The following is a 19,691-nucleotide window of genomic DNA, read 5'->3' as shown; positions in this document are numbered from 1 at the left end:
AGCCTCTACTAACCACCCCTCTACCTTTTCCCCTCCTCCTCCTCCTTTTCCTACTCCTTCTTACCCCTCCCTAGCGTATCTGTGAGGTGTATAGTCGGAACCCCGCCAGCCTGCTAGAAGAGCAAATCGAAGGTACCCGGCGGCGAGTCACTCAATTACAGCTGAAGATCCAGCAGGAGACTGGTGGCTTAGTGGTGAGTGGTAGCAGGCACTGCTTCAGGAACAGCTCTATGCAGACAGGTTAGTGTAGGAGGAGGAGCGTGGGGCAGAAAGCCTCTTGGGCCATGGCAGGACTAGCACCACAGAGGCTGAGTGATCCCTATTGTAGTACCTACCCGGGAGACTGTGGAGATACCACAGGATACCAAAGCCTGCTTCATGCCCTCCTTGTGAAAAGCAAATATGAAAAAACTAAGTTAGAGTGTCTGCTTTAGTTTGCTAATTACTCTTCCCTTCTGAGTACTTTCCTCAAGATGTGTATTCCCACTCTGGCGTCACTCACCAGTCATCTGGTAGCTTTTTCTCTGACAATCTCCTCAAAGGAACATACGTTCCTTCCTCAGCCTCAGAAAAGCATCTCAGTCAGTAGAGAAGGATCTAGATGCACTTTGTAGAAAATGCCACACAGGAGGAGGTTGGTTGTTCTCCTCATCAGGCACTTTACTATGAGTGTCTTGCTTATAACTATCCAGCCTCAGTTCTTTGGGTAAGTAAGAACTAACCTTAGGAAATTGTACTGCCTAAGAAGAGAATTTTCCCAAAGCCATAGAGGTTGTTCGAAGTAGAGCTGGAAAGATGGGTCAGCAGTTGCGAGCACTGACTGCTCTTGTAGGAGACACAGGTTCATTTCCCAGCACCCACACGGTAGCTCGAAACTGTCTGTAACTTCCATTCCAGGGAATCCCATCCCTCCTCTGGCCTCCATGGATGCTGCACATACATGGTGTAATAATACATGCATGCATGCATGCAAAAACACCAATACACAAAAAACAAAAATGACTTTTTAAAACTTTAAGACATTTTATGTTCTTTTTAAAATGTCCTGCTCAGAGGTTGGCGAAAGCACAGGCAGATAAACTTTACAAACGCACTTTCTGAGGGAGCTTCCGCACATGTGGATGGCTTAGGTCATGGGCACAGGCCATCTAGCTTTGATTCCCAGCTCTAGTTCCCCTCAACTTTCAACTTTCCCCTCATGGCTAAGCAACCTAACCACTAAGAGCCCTCTCTTTGTTTTCTCACTTATAGAGGAAGACACAGCAGAGTCTACCTAGTAGGGTGTTGCATGCTTCCAGAACTGAAGCATGCCCTTGGCACCATGATTTGTGCATGTGTGTGTGGCTGCTGCCACTGCTGCTGTCTGTGTGATGTGAATTCTGAGACTCTGAGCTGAGATCAGGACACTGGGACTCCAGCCCTGCTTTTGGTTTTTTTGTTGTTTGTTTTGTTTTTGTTTTTTACTTAGAGTGTGGCAATTCTGAACATCTGAGCTTCTTTCTGTCTTCTCATTTGTAACATGGGAATACCCTCTTTACTGGAGTTGCTGAAAGATCGAATGCTGTTAAGGAAATGCTTTGGGCACAGTAAAATGCTGCCACTGTTACTTCTGCAATAGCTGGGGCACAGCTCCATGCCAGTACCAGTGCTCCCACTAGACAGCTGTTTAACATCTGTCCTCAGTGCAGCCTTAGGACTGTTGTATTTCTTGATGGTTAGATACCTTTCCTGTATATAACTGAAGTAAAGCAATAAATGTTTTGAAGTCCAAGGTGGTAAGTGAAGGGAGGTTTTTGTTAAGTTTTACAATAATGGTCAAGCTCCTTTCCCACTATAAGAAATTGTGTCACCACCTTCTCGGGCTACACACACTCGGAGAGCATCTCTTTAAGCATGGCATTTCCCAGACAATAAAGCAGAGGTGGCCACTTGCTATAAAAGCAAACATGGCTCTGATGGGGTGGGGACTAGGGATGGGAGTGGGAGAGGCTCTAAAACAGTTCTCACCCTTTGGTCTTTTCTCTTTTAGGATGTACTTCCACTCTGTGGTGAGACCAGCCAGAGAACATGTGAAGGTAAATCCTGTCATCCCCTGGTATAAATGAGGCTACTTCATGGTAGTCTCTCCCACTGAGGCAGATTCTAGAATAACAAGCAAAAGAGATGCCAGTACACAGGGCAGTTGGGTGTGTAAAAATGAGCAGTAGTTAAGTAAAAAACAGCTACTGAGGTGACAAGTCCAGACAGCAGCTTGTTGACAGCATGTGGCAGTTAGGAGTTCAACAGACTCTTGTGAAAGAGGTGGTGACCAGATGAAGGTCAGGAATAAGCTGAAGAGTGAGGGTGGCTTTAAGGCATTACACAGACTTACTTTAGGTGGTGACATGTTCTGTGCCCAGTTGCAGACATAGGCAAAAGCTGGGTATGGGGAAGAGCAAAAGACCAGTGTGTCAGGAGAACATGAGGGTCTTGGTGTGAAAGAGTTAAAGGACAGCCAGCAATAGACGAGAAGATAGCAGCTTCCCTCCCTACCTAGTGCCCACAAGAAAGTCTGTTCCCCAGGACCTAAGATCTTTTCTAGAACTGTCTAACCTGGTGTCTTCTCAGGCCGCCTCTCTGTGGACTCCCAGGAGGCAGACAGTGGCTTGGACTCAGGGACAGAACGCTTTCCCTCCATCAGTGAGGTGAGTGCCAGCAGGCACAAGACCATTTACAGCTATGCATTCACTGTCCCATCCCTGGCACTGGCCAGCTCTTCTGCTCCCTGGCCCATAATGCATCCTCATGCCAGATCGTCGCATCTGGATTGTATTTTATCACAATTAATCAGCTCTGTTGTGTAAAGTGTGGGGTGAAAAGATGGGCAGTGTTAGTGAACCCCACCAAGTCCTTTTCTGACTGTTCCTGACTATTGGTGACAAGATGGTTAATGTCTATAAAAGGACAGATATGTGGGAAGGTCACCAAGAAAGTGGTGGGATGTAGTGTGAGCCTCTGTAACCTCTGCTTGGCATACACAAGACGTGATGCACTTGGCAATGACATGTGTGAGCTGTGACTGAGACTTCCTGGATTGAACATATACTACCAGCCTTTTACTACCAGTAAGTCTCGTGACCTTCCTGAAGCCTGGTTTGTGTGAAAAGCAGGTTGGAAGATGATGTCCCCTCAGAGAACTATTAGATTAAGTGGGATAATACATAATCAAGGGTGTGGTGAGTGACAGCATGGTTGTCCTTATAAAGCCAGTTGATCCCAGAGAGTTGTCTACATGAGGGAGGTTCCTTCTCACAGAATTCTCTTCCTTTAGTCATTGGTGAATCGGAACTCAGTATTGTCAGATCCTGGACTAGACAGCCCACAAACCTCCCCTGTAATCCTGGCCAGGGTGGGCCAGCACCACAGGCGACAGGGCTCAGATGCAGCGGTGCACCCCCTCAACCACCAGGTGAGAGACTGGAGCCACCCCAGTCTGCCTTTCTCCTTTTACAGCTAGGGTTTAGGCCGGGATAGCCCCAGTATGTCATCTTGACTAATCAGACTGACCTGCTCTGACAACACTGTTTGAGATGGTCACCTAGAGAACACATAGAGAAGGCCGAGCACAGAACCAGGCGTGAAGCCGTGAGGGTCCAGTGGGTCAGCTTCTGGGTGAGGAGGCAGTAGATGCCTCCGACAGGTCACACAAGGTAAAAAAAAAAAAAAAAAGCTGGTGATCTTTAACTGTTCGGGTATTCGGAATCTTATCTTCCCTTAGCAAAACTTTGCTTCAATCAAAACTGAGGGCAAGGATGTGAATAAGAGCAAGATACAATGATGTAGCTATACGAAAATACCATGTTGTGTAGTGAATAAACAGTAAGCCTTATTACTAGAATCCTAATTTAGAAAACAAACAGAAGGTCAACACATTTAAGGTCTTCCCTTGTCCAGCTACCTCAGGTTCTTTGATGCTGCCCATAGAGTACAAAATGTGACTTGAAAGCCCCCACTCTCAGGTAGAACTAGGTCCAAGGAAGATTTCAGGAAGACGGATTTGGGCTCAAGACAAAGTCCCGCAAAGAACCGGGCAGTGGGTGGGCTTGCCTGAAGTAGTGCAGATAGAGACTAACGAGAATGGCTCACTACATCAGTAGTCTATGAATTTTACCACTACACTGATTTTTATTCTCAAGTCCACATTTTAGTTTCATAATGTTATTTAGTATTTTCTTCAAGCTAGCTAGCTTGCTGCTGCTGCTGCTTCCTCCTCCTCCTTCCTCTCTCTCTCTCTCTCTCTCTCTCTCTCTCTCTCTCTCTCTCTCTCTCTCTCTCTCACACACACACACACACACAGAGAGAGAGAGAGAGAAGCTGGTGAGGATGTAGATCAAAGAGAATCCTTATATATTGCTGGCAGTAATATTAACTAGTCCTAACCACTATTAAGATCAATATGAAGATTTCTCGAAAACTAAAAATAGATATTTCATATGACTATTGTGTGACACTACTCCAGGGCAACCTGAACAAATATCTACTTACCCCAGATAGGGACCTGATGAAGATACCACCAAAGTCCAACTTGGTGTACTTGAGTGTTTATTGGAGTTACTTACAGGAGTGTGGGCAGGAGTTGGTTACAGGAGCAGAAATATTCAACAAGAGGAGGCATCACCAAAAGTCAACCCTAGCATGGGTGACAGGTCATGACAGCTGGAAATCTGGAGTGCACTGTGGAACTTAGTCAACTATCAACTTGACAGGTTGGAGGGAGTCTCTTCCAGGCAGCTCAGTTAGTCTGAGGGTATTTCTCAGCAGTCCTTACTGCTTTTATATGATTGGGGAAGAAGAGGCTTAGTGTATCCAGTCAGCCTCAGGGATTTCCTGAAAGTTTTGATGTTTACTTCCTGAGTCATAGGAGCTTCCAGTAGCATGGAATGTTTGATCTTAGGGAAAATTTCTGTACAGCAATGACCATCTATACCACTCCTAGATATTTAGTCAAAGAGCTCCAGGTCAGGATCACAGGCATGTGCACATCCATGTTTACAGCAGCATAGTTCACAGTAACTGACTCATGGCACCAGTCTTGGTATTCAGCAACAGAGGATAAAGAGTGTGTGGTGTGTAAACACAATGGATTTCTTTTTAGCCATCATAAAGAACCAACTCATGTCATTTTCATAAAAATGGATGCAACTAGAGCTAATCATAAGAATAAAGCCAATTTCAGAGAGACAAATAGCATGTGTTTTTGATCATTGCTATTTCTTAGCTTTCTATAGATATATAAAATCATATATTGTGTACATGAAGTGACTGTCCCCAGAAACCAAGAGGACCAGCAGGAGGCTAAGGCGCTGAAAGGAGAAAAGTGTGGGGAGTATGCTCAGCATTCAGTATATGCATGCCTACACAGAAAATTGAAAATTCATGTGCTTCTGAAAACCTTCCCCACACGACCTAAAGCTGGGCTTTTTAGTGCTTTTGCCAGAGCTTCTAGGGGATCCAGATAGCATGGGCTTCAAAGACTACGTGATGCAAGATTGTAGGGCCTTGGAGTGTATCTGAGATGCACAAACACAGCTTGCCAACCTAACTGTGGCTTTGAATGTGTGAGCAGCTCAGAGCCTCTCAGTCATCCTGGGGTTAGAGGTGAGTAACTGTCCTGAAAACCAGAAGATAAGCAGCAGCATTAGGATGCACCTGCTGAGGAAGGGTGTGAGTACAGTAGGTGCTTCCAGAAGCAAGGCTGGTTTAGAGAGCCACAAAAAATGGGGCAGTGTGATCACTGGAAAGTCTTTGATAATCCCAGCACACAGAGGCAGAGGCAGGTGGATCTCGTGAGTTTAAGGCCAGTCTGGTCTACATAGTGAGTTCCAGAACAGCCAGGGCTTCATTGTGAGACTGTCTCAGGAAAAAACAAAACCAAGGAAAAAAACCCTTTAGTGTCTCAGGGAACCTTTAGAAGAATCTGACCTATAAAGCATTTGAAAAGTTCATGTAGCCTCCTGGAAGTCATTACTGATATGTCAGCTAGGATTAATATTTTATTAAAATCCATGGAAAGAGAAAAGAAAAATAAAAACCAGAGTAGAAAGTCTGGGCTTTAACAGGGAATGGGGCTCAACCATAGATTGTTAAGCAGACAAGGAAAACAATGTGTGTGGGTGTTTGAGGAAGAGCAGCCTGACCCTGTCGCCTTGGAGAGGCAGACCTGCTGCTCTGGTCCCTCTAGCAGTCACTCACTCATTCACACACTTGCTCTCCACACTACCAGCAGCACTGTGGTAGTTGTGTGGTTGTTTAGGGAGAACAGTGGTGATTTAGTCTGTTTAGGGAAACACAGGACTCCAACCCAGTAGTCCATTAGGTGCTGATAGCTTTTACTTTGTTAAGGGACACTCGCGCCTCATCTTTTGCAAACAGAAAGAGAACGTTTTTCCAATTTCCCATCTTCCTGTGTCATGTGACCTAACTGTTCTGTGTCTTCTGGGTCCCACCCAGAAGCAGTGGCTTTCTGTGAGTGGAAATCATTACATCTGTTCTGACCCTTGGGGTGCTATTCAGACCCATGTGGCCTTTTTAAAGCTGGGCTGCTAAACAGATGTTATGGAGGAAGTTGAATGTATGCCTTCTGTAATCTCTCATCTCTATATTTCAACTCTTTCCTTCAGGGGATAGATCAAAGCCCAAAGCCTCTGATTATTGGCCCAGAGGAAGATTATGACCCAGGCTATTTCAACAATGAGGTAACAGTTTTCTAGTTCACTCCTTTAATTTTCCTCCCTTGCTTTACCCACACTGCCCTTGACTGGAAGCCGTTTGGTTGGCACCAGCTATGAAAGGATCCTATGGAGAAGGAGGCTCAGCGAACACAGTGAGCCGGGGAAAATAGAGAGCTTAGGAGTAACGTTTGCTGCTTGTCTCCTGTCTCGGTGCCTCCCGGCCACTCTCAGTTTTCTGCCTTCCAGAGTGACATCATCTTTCAAGATCTTGAAAAATTGAAGTCACATCCAGCTTACTTGGTAGTATTTCTACGTTACATCTTCTCTCAGGCAGACCCCGGCCCCCTGGTAAGTCAGAAGTGTCAGTCTGTTTGAGTCCCACTTGTACTCAACAGTGGATCTCTGATCACTTTGATCTCTATGTATCTAGCTTTTAATGTCAGATCCATAGGCAAAGTCGGGCATCTCAAGGACAGAGGAAGAACAGACCCATACTTGTAGCCTGCCAGATAGCAAGACCTAGGCCAGGAAAACTGCTGTGCTCCATTGGTTTAGGAAGTCTTCCGAGTTTTAAATGAGAGCAGATCCAAATTGACCCAGGAGTTGAGAGAATCACCCTTGCAGATTTACAGTGTTTCTATAAAAACTTTTGGTAGGGCAAAGCACTAAAGAATCTTCCTTCTAAGGCGATACATGAAGGAATGCCAGATTCTGGAAAGCAAAGGCAGGTGGTTTCTTGAGTTCAGGGCTACCCAATGAGACCCTGTCTCAAAAAAAAAAAAAAAAAAAAAGACATAGGAGAAGAGCGATAAAGTCCAGTGCCCCGAGGTGGTCCACAAAGCTGCCACCCTCTCATTCCTCCAAGCTGCATAGAAACAAGGGATGGTGGGAGAGGAGGGCCGGAGTTGTGTTTGTCAGAGTGAGCCCAAGGAATGAGGTGTGGATTCTCTCTGGGAATTACACACACACACAGTTAGAGGGCAGACCAAGCATTGATCTGCTCAGAGGGAACTCATTGAGTGCTGATGTCTCAAGCACTCCACCAAGAGAAGCAAAATAAAAGTTCTTTAGGAAGAACACATAAGCAGCACATCGGGAAGCAGCAAGAAACGTCGAGTGTGGAAGGAAACAGTAGAGGAGTAGCCAGCCTGATACGTGCTCATGGGAGGGACTGAGCTTGCTTATGGTTTTCACACTCCGAATTGTTGGCATCTCAGAGGGAGAAGTCTTTGCTGTGGGAGGTTGTCCTCTTTTTTTGGATATTTTTTTTACCCTTTCCCAGTCCCTCACCCCCAAAACACCCTATCCCATCCTCCCTCCCCCTGCTTCTATGAGGGTGTTCCTCTACCCACCCACCACTCCCACCTCCCTGCCCTTGATTTCCCTACACTGGGGCATCTATCCAGCCTTCATAGGACCAAGGACCTCTCCTCCCACTGATGCATGAATGACAAGGCCATCCTCTGCTACATATGCAGCTGGAGTCATGTGCACTCCTTTGTTCATGGCTTAGTCCCTGGGAGTTCTGGGGGGTCTGGTTGGTTGATACTGTTGTTCTTCCTATGGGGTTGCAAACCCCTTCAACTCCTTCAGTCCTTTCTCTAACTCCTCTATTGGGGACCCCGTGCTCAGTCCAGTGGTTGGCTGTGAGCATCTGCCTCTGTATTTGTAAGGCTCTGGCAGGGTCTCTCAGGAGACAGCCATATCAGGCTGCTATCAGGATGCACTTCTTAGCATCCACAATAGTGTCTGGATTTGGTAACTGTATATGGGATGAATCCCCAGATAGGAGAGTCTCTGGGTGGCCTTTCCTTCAGTCTCTGCTCAACACTTTATCTCCATATTGGCTCCTGTGAGTACTTTGTTCTCCTAAGAAGGACCGAAGCACCCACACTTTGGTCTTCCTTCTTATTGAGCTTCATGTGGTCTTTGAACTGTATCCTGGTTATTTGGGGATTTTGGGCTAGTATCCACTTATCAGTGAGTGCATACCATGTGTTTTCTTTTGTGATTGGGTTACCTCACTCAGGATGATATTTTCTAGTTCTATCCATTTGCCTAAAAATTTCATTAATTCATCATTTTTAATAACTGAGTAGTACTCCATTGTGTAAATGTACCACATTTTCCTCTGTTGAAGGACATCTGGGTTCTTTCCAGCTCCTGGTTATTATAAATAAGGCTGCTATGAACATAGTGGGGCATGTGTCCTTATTACATGTTGGAGCATCTTCTGGGTATATGCCCAGGAGTGGTATAGCTGGGTCCTCAGGTAGTACTATGTCCAATTTTCTGAGGAACCACCGTACTGATTTCCAGAGTGGTTGTACCAGCTTGCAATCCCACCAACAATGAAGGAGTGTTCTTCTTTCTCCACATCCTCAACAGCATTTGCTGTCATCTGAGTTTTTTATTTTAGCCATTCTGACTGGTGTGAGGTGGAATCTCAGGCTTGTTTTGATTTGCATTTCCCTAAGGATATTGAACATTTCTTTAGGTGCTTCTCGGCCATTCGATATTCCTCAGTTGAAAATTCCTTGTTTAGCTCTGTTCCCCATTTTTAATAGGGTTCTTTGTTTCTCTGGAGTCTAATTTCTTGAGTTCTTTGTATATATTGGATATTAGCCCTCTGTCGGATGTAGGGTTGGTAAAAATCTTTTCCTAATCTGTTGGTTGCCTTTTTGTCCCATTGACAGTGTCCTTTGCCTTACAGAAACTGCAATTTTATGAGGTCCCATTCGACGATTCTTAATCTTACAGCACAAGCCATTGGTGTTCTGTTCAGGAATTTTTCCCCTGTTCCCATGTGTTCGTGGCTCTTCCCCACTTTCTCCTCTATAAGTTTCAGTGTCCCTGGTTTTATGTGGAGGTCCTTGATCCACTTGGACTTGAGCTTTGTACAAGGAGATAAGAGTGGGTCAGCTTGCATTTTCTACATGCTGACCTCCAGTTAAACCAGCACCATTTGTTAAAAATGCTGTCTTTTTTCCACTAGATGGTTTTAGCTCCTTTGTCAAGGATCAAGTGACCATAGGTGTGTGGGTTCATTTCTGGGTCTTCAATTCTATTCCATTGATCTACCTGTCTGTCTCTGTACCAGTACCATGCAGTTTTTATCACTATTGCTCTGTGAGGTCAGGGATGTGATTTCCCCCAGGAGTTCTTTTATTGTTGAGAATAGTTTTCATTACCCTGGGGTTTTTGTTATTCCGAATGAATTTACAAATTGCTCTTTCTAACTCTATGAAGAATTGATTTGGAAGTTTGGTGGGGATTGCATTGAATCTGTAGATTGCTTTAGCAAGGTGGCCATTTTTATGCTATTAATCCTAAAATGAGCATGGGAAATCTTTCCATCTTCTAAGATCTTCTTTGATTTCTTTCTTCAGAGACTTGAGGTTCTTATCATACAGATCTTTCACTTGCTTGGTTAGAGTCACACCAAGGTATATAATATTATTTGTGACTATTGTGAAGGGTATCATTTCCCTAATTTCTTTCTCAGCCTGTTTATCCTTTGAGTAGAAGAAGGCTACTGATTTGTTTGAGTTAATTTTATATCCAGCCACTTTGCTGACGTTATCAGATTTAGGAGTTCTCTGGTGGAATTTTTGGGGTCACTTAAGTATACGATCATATAATCTGCAAATAGTGATGTTTTGACTTCTTCCTTTCCAATTTGTATCCCTTTGATCTCCTTTTGTTGTCTAATTGCCCTAGCTAGAACTTCAAATACTATGTTGAATAGATAGGGAGAGAGAGGGCAGCCTTGTCTAGTCCCTGATTTTAGTGGGATTGTTTCAAGTTTCTCTCCATTCAGTTTGATGTTGGCTACTGGTTTGCTGTATACTGCTTTTACTATGTTTAGGCATGGGCCTTGAATTTCTGATCTTTCCAAGACTTTTAACATGAAGGGATGCAGAATTTTGTCAAATGCTTTTTCAGCATCTAATGAAATGATCATGTGGTTTTTTTTTTCTTTGAGTTTGTTTATGTAGCGATTATGTTGATGGATTTCCATATATTGACCCATTCCTGCATCCCTGGGATGAAGCCTACTTGATTGTAGTGAACAATCGTTTTGATGTGTTCTTGGATTCGGTTGGCAAGAATTTTATTGAGTACTTTTGCATCAATATTCATAAGGGAGATTGGTCTGAAGTTCTCTCTATATTTGGGCTTTGTGTGGTTTAGGTATAAGCATAATTGTGGCTTCATAGAATGAATTGGGTAGTATACCTTCTGTTCCTATTTTGTGGAATAATTTGAAGAGTATTGGTATCAGGTCTTCTTTAAAAGGCCTGATAGAATTCTCCACTAAACCCACCTGGTCCTGAGCCTTTTTTGGTTGGGAGACTATTAATTACTGCTTCTATTTCTTTAGGGGTTATGGGACCGTTTAGAGGTTTATCTGATCCTGTTTTAACTTTGGCTCCTTGTATGTGTCCATAGAAAATTGTCCATTTTATCCAGATTTCCCAATTTAGTTGAGTATAAACTTTTCTAGTAGGATCTGATGATTTTTTTGAATTTCCACAGTTTCCGTTGTTATGTCTCCCTTTTCATTTCTGATTTTATTAATTTGGATACTGTCTCTGTGCCCTCTTGTTAATCTGGCTATGCCCTCTGGTTAGTCTGACTAAGGGTTTATCTGTCTTGTTGATTTTGTCAAAGAACCAGCTCCTGGTTTTGTTGACTCTTTGTATAGTTCTTTTTGTTTCTATTTGGTTGATTTCAGCCCTGACTTTGATTATTTTCTGCTGTCTACTCCTCTTGGGTGTATTTGCTTCTTTTTGTTCTAGAGCTTTCAGGTGTGCTGTCAAGCTGCTAGTGTAAGCTCTCTCCAGTTTCTTTTTGGAAACATTTAGAGCTATGAGTTTTCCTCTTACCACTGCTTTCATTGTGTCCTATAAGTTTTGGTGTGATGTGTCTTAATTTTCATTAAATTATAAAAAGTCTTTAATTTCTTTATTTCTTCCTTGACCAAGTTACCATTGAGTAGAGCATTGTTCAGTTTCCATGTGTATGTGGGCTTTCTATTGTTTTCGTTGTTATTGAAGACCAGCCAAAATCCATGGTGATCTGATAGGATGTATGGGATTATTTCAATCTTCTTGTATCTGTTGAGGCCTGTTTTGTGCCCAGTTATATGGTCAGTTTTGGAGAAGTTACCATGAGTTGCTGAGAAGAAAGTATATTCTTTTGCTCTAGGGTAAAATGTTCTATGAATATCAGTTAGATCTATTTGGTTCATAACTTCTGTTAGTTTCACTGTGTCTCTGTTTAGTTTCTGTTTCCATGATCTGTCCATTGCTGTGTGGGGTGTGATGTGTGCTTTGAGCTTTAATAAAGTTTCTTTTATCAATGTGGGTACCCTTGGATTTAGAGCATAGATGTTCAGAATTAAGAGTTCACCTTGGTAGATTTTTCCTTTGACCAGTATGAAATGTCCTTCCCTTATCCTTTTTGATAACTTTTGGTTGAACGCCGATTTTATTTGACATTAGAATGGCTACTCCAGCTTTTTTCTTGGAACCATTTGCTTGGAAAATTGTATTTCAACCTTTTACTCTGAGGTAGTGTCTGTCTTTGCCACTGAGGTGCGTTTCCTGTATTCAGCAAAATGCTGGGTCTTGTTTACGTATCCAGTCTGTTAGTCTATATCTTTTTATTGGGGAATTGAGTCCATTGATGTTAAGAGATATTAAGGAAAAGTGATTGTTACTCCCTGTTATTTTTGTTGTTAGAGGTGGAATTGTTTGTGTGCCTATCTTCTTTTGGGTTTGTTGAAAGATTACTTTCTTGCTTTTTCTAGGGTGTAGTTCCCACCTTGTGTTGGTGTTTTCCATTTATTATTTTTTGTAGGGCTGGATTTATGGAAAGATATTGTGTAAATTTGGTTTTGTTGTAGAATATCTTGGTTTCTCCATGTATGGTGATTAAGAGTTTTGCTGAGTATAGTAGCCTGGGCTGGCATTTGTGCTCTCTTAGCGTCTGTATGACATCTGTCCAGGATCTTCTAGCTTTCATAGACTCTGATGAGAAGTCTGGTGTAATTCTGATAGGTCTGCCTTTATATATTACTTGACCTTTTTCCCTTACTGCTTTTAATATTCTTTATTTAATGCATTTGGTGTTTTGATTATTATGTGATGGGAGGAATTCCTTTTCTGGTCCAGTCTATTTGGAGTTCTATAGGCTTCTGGTATGTTCATGGACATCTCTTTCTTTAGGTTAGAGAAGTTTTCTTCTATAATTTTGTTGAAAATACTTACTGGCCCTTTAAGCTGGGAATCTTCGATCTCTTCTATACCTATTATCATTAGGTTTGGTCTTCTCATGGTGTCCTGGATTTCCTGGATGTTTTGGGTTAGGAGCTTTTTGCTTTTTGCCTTTTCTTTGACTGTTGTGTCAATGTTTTCTATGGTATCTTCTGCACCTGAGATTCTCTCTTCTATCTCTTGTATTTTGTTGGTGATGCTTGCATCTATGACTCCTGATCTCTTTCCTAGGGTTTCTAACTCCAGGGTTGTCTCCCTTTGTGATTTCTTTATTGTTTCTAGTTCCATTTTTAGATTCTGGATGGTTTTGTTCCTTTCCTTCGCCTGTTTGATTGTGTTTTCCTGTAATTCTTTAAGGGAGTTTTGTGTTTCCCCTTTAAGGACTTACCTGTGTTCTCCTGTATTTCTTTAAGGGAGTTATTTTGTCCTTCTTAAAGTCCTCTATCATCATCATAAGTGACTTTAGATCCGAGTCTTGCTTTTCCAATGTGATGGTGTATCCAGGACTTGCTATGGTGGAAGAATTGGATTCTGATGATGCCAAGTAACCTTGGTTCTGTTGCTTATGTTCTTATGCTTGCCTCCCACCATCTGATTATCTCTAGTGCTACCTTCCCTCACTATATCTGACTGGAGCCTATCCTCCTGTAATCCTGGTTGTGTCAGAGCTCCTCAACATTCAGCTGTCTCTGGGATCCTGGGATTCTGGGTGTGTCAGAGTTCCTGGGAGTCAAGCTGCCTCTGAGACCCTGAGATCCTGGTGTGACCAAGCTCCTGGGATCCTGGGATCTTGTGATGTTGGGTGTTCCAGAGCGCCTGGGAGTGGAGTCTCTTCTGGGGGCTGGGGGCCTGGCCACCGAGTTTGGTAAACCAGCACAGGAGGAGGTTGTCTTAATTTGAAGATATTTACCCACTTACTGGACTCTACCCCTAGATGGCTGTAAATATAACAAGACAGAATGTCTTTAAACATTACCAGATGTCCCCATGGTAAAGTCATCCCTGATGAAGGAATATCTACTGCGCTAACCCAGCTTCTCTCTCGTTGTAGCTTTTTTATTTGTGTTCAGAAGTTTATCAGCAGACAAATCCCAAAGATTCCCGAAATCTGGGGAAAGACATCTGGAATATTTTCCTAGAGAAAAATGCGGTAAGACCATCATGAGTTAGATTAAAATTCCATAGTCAGTACCACAAGCAGAGGAAAGCCAAACAAAATATTAAAGCTAAATAGAGACGGGGTTTGTTTGTTTTTTCTTTAATATTTAAAAAATGTGTTCACTAGGCTGGTGCCCACTCATCTTGAATTTAGTGCTGCTTCCTCCTGGAGCAGCTTCCTCCTGTCAGCTTTGCTTTATCTTCTGTGGAGCAGCCAGCATCATGGGCATTTTATACCCATAAAGCAGGAATCAGGGCTCTGCACCAGATGCTGCATCTGGTGTTTCTTCTGGAGAGGGGTGAGGGATGGCTTTTGTGAGAGGCATGTTCTCCTGGGTAGCTGTCAACACCAGAAAGCTATGGGCAAGTTTTTAGGATTTCTGGATTCTGTTCCTGCTTCTCAAAGATTTATCCCCCCTAGAGCTGTAGAGATGGGTCCAGGGCTAAGAGCACGTGTTATTCTTCCAGAGGACCCAGGTTTGATTCCCAGCGCCCACATGGTAGCTCACAACCATCTGAAACTCCAATTCCGGGGGATCCGACAGGCACTCATGTGTTGCACAGGTAGACACATAGGCAAAACACATAAAATAAGAACATTTTTCTTTCTAATTTAAAAGTTTTGTATCCTCTGTGACTCTTTAGTTCCACATATAAAATACACACTACCTCTCTTCAGAATATTTAGAAATAGAGCAGTGGTTCTCAACCTGTGAATCAAGACCTCTTTTGGGGTCTAATGACCCTTTTATAGGGATTACTTAAGACACAGACATTTACATTATGATTTGTAGCAGTAGTGAAATTACAATTATGAGGGAGCTACAAAATTACTTTATGGTTGGGGTCACCACAGCTTGAAGAGCTGTATTAAAGGATCTCAGCATTAGGAGGGCTGAGAGCCTCTAAGATGGATGTTCTCATCACTCCCCAACCTTGTCTCCTTTCTTCCCCTGGTTGAAGAAACAGATCCAAGAATATCAGATAATCTGGATCGGTGAGGCAAGGAGAGTGTGAGTTTCCCAGACTTAGGCAGACTTGATGTCCTCTAAAGACAGAGTTGAAAGGGAAGCCCATAGTGCCCGTCTGGGAGGAAGGCGCCTCTCTGCATCTGCACTGGGTTCTCAGGGATGTGTCAGCATCCTGCTGGCCAGAGCATCTGCCTGCAGATGACATTCCTTACCATGACTTTATAATCTCATCAGCTAAACTAATTCCAAATGACTTTATTCTTCTCACAGTCGACTACGAGGGCTAATGAAGTTAGGGAAATTTGGTTTTCCTCAATGATTTGCATTTACTGCCTTCAGTGGGTCTTGAATAAGGAGATTAGAGCTGCCACATACTCTCTGCCATCATTTACAAAGTCATACCGACATCCAGACACATGGCAAGAGATTTAAGGACACATCCCAAGTGACATGCAGGACTAGGTGACATATACCCAGTTTTCACTGGTAGCAAAGGGAGAAGCCTCAATCCATCAGAAAACAAAGGTTATCCTCTTGGGAACACCCAAAGGCAGAGTCTAGCAGCTAATTTAACACTGGTTCAGTTTTGGAACATGCCATTCTATTTTCCATGCATCAGAGTAAAAAAACTGCTCGACCACCCTCAGAATGTAGTGTCCACTTGCCTTGTAAACTCATGTGCCATATCCAAAGTCCTAGCCTAGAATTCATATCCAAAGTTAGAAGAGATGAAAAGGTGAGGGTTGCTATAGACAGGAGAGGACACACATGACCAGGCCCTGGCACCTCACGCTCCCATCCTCTTGGTGCACGCAGCCTCACTTTTGCCCACTTTCTGTTTTACAGCCTCTCAGAGTGAAGATCCCTGAGATGTTGCAGGCTGAAATCGGTGAGTTGCTCGTGGGTCAGGTTGCCTTGTTAGTGCCCTCTTGTACTGAACTCCCAGGAAACATCAGTGACAGAGTCCCTGATCCTGGGTAGCTGTCCTGTACTGGGCCAGAAGCCATAGATGATTAGTTCAAAACACTTGACACTTAGGGACAGCTCTGAATAGATAGGACCTAAGAGCTCACTCTGCCCTGCCACAGAAAGACACTAGAGCAGGTAGGAACCCTGTGTTCATTTCTGCCAACCCTCCATGGGACCCCTGGGCCTGACTTTGTAGACTTACTTGAAGAAAAGGAAATTAGACTTAACCAAGGATTTCTAAGCAAGGACAGATTGCTGTGGGTGACTTGTAAAATTACAGAGACCAAACCTTACTCCAACCCACTACCAAGTCAGAACCTCTGGACTCTTGACTTGAGAGGATTTTTCAGTTGGTTGGTTGTAGGGGGTTGGGTTTTGTTCACTAAAGAGTCAAGGGGAGGGAGAGGAGAGAGGGAGAGAGAGGGAGGGAGGGAGGGAGAGAGAAAGAGAAAAGAAAGGAAGGGGAACTTAAGAAGCTGGGCACAGGTAGTGTTTTATAAGCTAGAACTGCATTTGGAAAGAAACAATAAATGGTAGACACTGGGAGGATAAATCACATGTACGCTCAAAGCAGCTTGCTCAAAAACACAGTGAGAAACCTGGCATGGTGGCACAGGCCTTTATTCTCAGCATTCAGGAGGCAGAGGCAGAGGCAGGCAGACCTCTGAGTTCGAGGCCAACCTAGTCTACATAGTGAGTTTCAGGACAACCAGGGCTACATGGTGATACCCTGTCTCAAAAAAAAAAAAAAAGTACCCTGTGTGTGTTGCCAGATGTCAGAACGTGAAGTACACGTCGCTTGGTTCCATGAAGTATGAAGGTCTCTGGTGTCAGGTAGTAGAGGGCATAAGTGTACAAGAAGACTGCATGTTGATATCAGCAGGCATTTCAGCATATATCCAGTGAGGAAGGGCTTCCGTATCTATCTCCTCTCATGGAGCACAGACATCCAGAGAGTAATGATATCCTTTGCTTTAATAGGAACAGAAGAGTGACTCAGCCCTAAGCCTGACAGCCTGAGTTCAATCCCTGGAATCCACTTAAAGGTGGGGAGAGGAGAACCAACTCTACAGAGTTGACCTCTGACCTCCACATGGACACCACGGCCCATGTACACACACATACAATAAGTGAAACATGGCTTTCATTAAACAAGAAAAATAGATTGCCTGGAAAGAATGCAGGCCTCTCCTGCTTTCAGGATAATGGGCCAAAAACTCAATTTTTCTACCAAGCATCACAGGATGCAAAAACCACTTGAGGTGCTTAGCAGAATTTATCTCCTCCTTCTCCTCCTCCTCCTCTTCCTCCTCCTCCTCCTCTTCCTCCTCCTCCTCCTCCTCCTCCTCCTCCTCCTCCTCCTCCTCCTTCACACCTTTTTATTCTGCCTTCCCTGGTCTCCCACTACAGACCTACGCCTGCGAAACAGTGAGGACCCTCGCAGTGCGCTCTATGAAGCTCAGGAGGCAGTCATGCCGGAGATCCAGGAACAGATCAATGACTATAGGTTTGCGAGCCCCTCTGTTGTCTCTGCAACTCTGGCGGGTGTCTCAGCTGTCCTTTCCTGGGTACACATCTGTTCGGTGTGTTATGTGTTTCCCCGTTTTATCTCTGTTGTAGATCAAAGCGCACTCTGGGGCTGGGCAGCCTCTATGGTGAAAATGACCTACTAGACCTGGATGGGGACCCTCTTCGAGAGCGCCAAATGGCTGAGAAGCAACTGACTGCCCTTGGAGATATCTTGTGAGTGTTCAATTTAACTCCTACCTCTGACCTTAACAGACAGGTTGTTAAGCAGATCTTGTGAGTCTGTCTTCACCAAAGGTAGGAGATCCTGCTGCATTTCTTGTGCTGAGGGCCCCACGTTCAAGCCTGGAGCTGCTGACCACTCTCTAGTAGTTATGACAGTCCAAGAACACAGTGAGCTATCTGCTTCCCCTTTCTAGCCCTTTCATGATCTTTCTCTTTCCCTCCCTCTGAGTTCATGCATGGCTGATACTCAGATAACACCCTTGCCAGGGGATGGAGCATCTTCAGGAGGCAGTCAGAGCTGGCTTACAGAGATCAGAGCCTTCGTGGGAGCCTCAGCACAGTGCTCTTGCTGTGCTTCTCCAGTTCTTTGCTTTTGTTTGTCTTTGACTTTAGGTATATATGAGTGTTTTCTCTGCTCGTAAGTCAGTGCATCCTGTGCACGCATTTCCCACAATGGCCAAAAAAAAGGTGTGGAATCCCCACTCCCACCCCCACAGCTAGAATTACAGACGTGTGCTGGGAATCAAACTCAGGTTCTTTCAGAAGACCAGCCGGTGGTCTTAACCCCACTCCCTCCCCAGTCCCTGAGTCCCGTTTTCAAAAGCATATGTCGTCCGTGATTTGAATCCCAGGGCAGGGTTGATGACTGAACTTCTAAGGCTAGACAATTTGTCTTCCCAGCATTTCTTCTTACTGAGTAGTGACCTTAATCAATCTGTTCTGCCTCTCTGGACCTCACGAATGAAATGACAAAAGTAACCTGGGTGACCTTGGTAGTGTCAGTAACGTGAGCCTTTCAGTTTGCCAAACATAAAATATGTCTCTACTATATGAGGCATCTAGTGATCGAGTGGTTATATCCTTTGTGGAGATTCTGCAGTGATGAGAAGAAACAGCAATATCTAGGAATTAAGTAGATTGGTAACATGTTAAAGATAACAAGCAGGAGGAGAAATAGACAAGATACAGAAGGTCAGTAGTGCCAGTCAGTGGTTTGCAGACTTAAATAGGCTAGTCCAGGTGAGCTACCTGGAAACAGTAGTACTTAATCAGTTGAAGACATTGGCTAAATTATCCTTGACATTTGGGAAAGATACTGCAGACAGAATAGCCAAGGCAGACAGAAGAAGCCAAGTAGAATGTGCTCAGCATTTAATGAACAGTAATGAGCCTGGAGCAGTGCAGAAAGAGCAGAGTGCAGAGTAAGTGATGGAGCCAGGAGTAGTGCAGAAGGAGCAGAATGCAGAGTAAGTGATGGAGCCAGGAGTAGTGCAGAAAGAGCAGAGTGCAGAGTAAGTGATGGAGCCAGGAGCAGTGCAGAAGGAGCAGAGTGCAGAGTGAGTGATGGAGCCAGGAGTAGTGCAGAAAGAGCAGAGTGCAGAGTAAGTGATGGAGCCTGGAGCAGTGCAGAAAGAGCAGAGTGCAGAGTGAGTGATGGAGCCTGGAGCAGTGCAGAAGGAGCAGAGTGCAGAGTGAGTGATGGAGCCTGGAGCAGTGCAGAAGGAGCAGAGTGCAGAGTGAGTGATGGAGCCAGGAGCAGTGCAGAAAGAGCAGAGTGCAGAGTAAGTGATGGAGCCAGGAGTAGTGCAGAAGGAGCAGAGTGCAGAGTGAGTGATGGAGCCTGGAACAGTGCAGAAGGAGCAGAGTGCAGAGTGAGTGATGGAGCCAGGAGTAGTGCAGAAAAAGCAGAGTGCAGAGTGAGTGATGGAGCCAGGAGTAGTGCAGAAGAAGCAGAGTGCAGAGTGAGTGATGGAGCCAGGAGTAGTGCAGAAGGAGCAGAATGCAGAGTAAGTGATGGAGCCTGGAGCAGTGCAGAAGGAGCAGAGTGCAAAGTGAGTGATGGAGCCAGG

At 44.3% G+C, this 19,691-nt stretch overlaps 1 protein-coding gene across 9 annotated transcripts in view; it reads left to right on the top strand.

Annotated features, from left to right (window-relative positions):
• Positions 1–19,691, top strand: part of Arhgef11 (Rho guanine nucleotide exchange factor 11) — a 125,405-nt gene that overhangs the window by 81,750 nt on the left and 23,964 nt on the right. For 6 of the 9 annotated variants that reach the window (XM_029474853.2, XM_029474854.2, XM_029474851.2 and 3 more), the window contains 10 exons: positions 75–194; positions 2,030–2,075; positions 2,608–2,684; positions 3,311–3,448; positions 6,660–6,734; positions 6,957–7,058; positions 14,043–14,141; positions 15,967–16,009; positions 17,500–17,596; positions 17,710–17,832. In XM_029474853.2, the coding sequence (XP_029330713.1) occupies positions 75–194; positions 2,030–2,075; positions 2,608–2,684; positions 3,311–3,448; positions 6,660–6,734; positions 6,957–7,058; positions 14,043–14,141; positions 15,967–16,009; positions 17,500–17,596; positions 17,710–17,832 (920 nt within the window). The remainder of the gene's footprint in view (positions 1–74; positions 195–2,029; positions 2,076–2,607; positions 2,685–3,310; positions 3,449–6,659; positions 6,735–6,956; positions 7,059–14,042; positions 14,142–15,966; positions 16,010–17,499; positions 17,597–17,709; positions 17,833–19,691) is intronic. The other 3 variants (XM_029474857.2, XM_029474856.2, XM_029474860.2) reach the window with 1 other exon arrangement.

The sequence above is a fragment of the Mus caroli genome, unplaced genomic scaffold, assembly GCF_978045245.1.
Source record: "Mus caroli unplaced genomic scaffold, Mus_caroli_1 scaffold_3, whole genome shotgun sequence".
Lineage (NCBI taxonomy): Eukaryota > Metazoa > Chordata > Mammalia > Rodentia > Muridae > Mus > Mus caroli.
The sequence above is the reverse complement of the archived record's forward strand: the minus strand, read 5'-3'. Positions and strand labels throughout refer to the sequence as shown.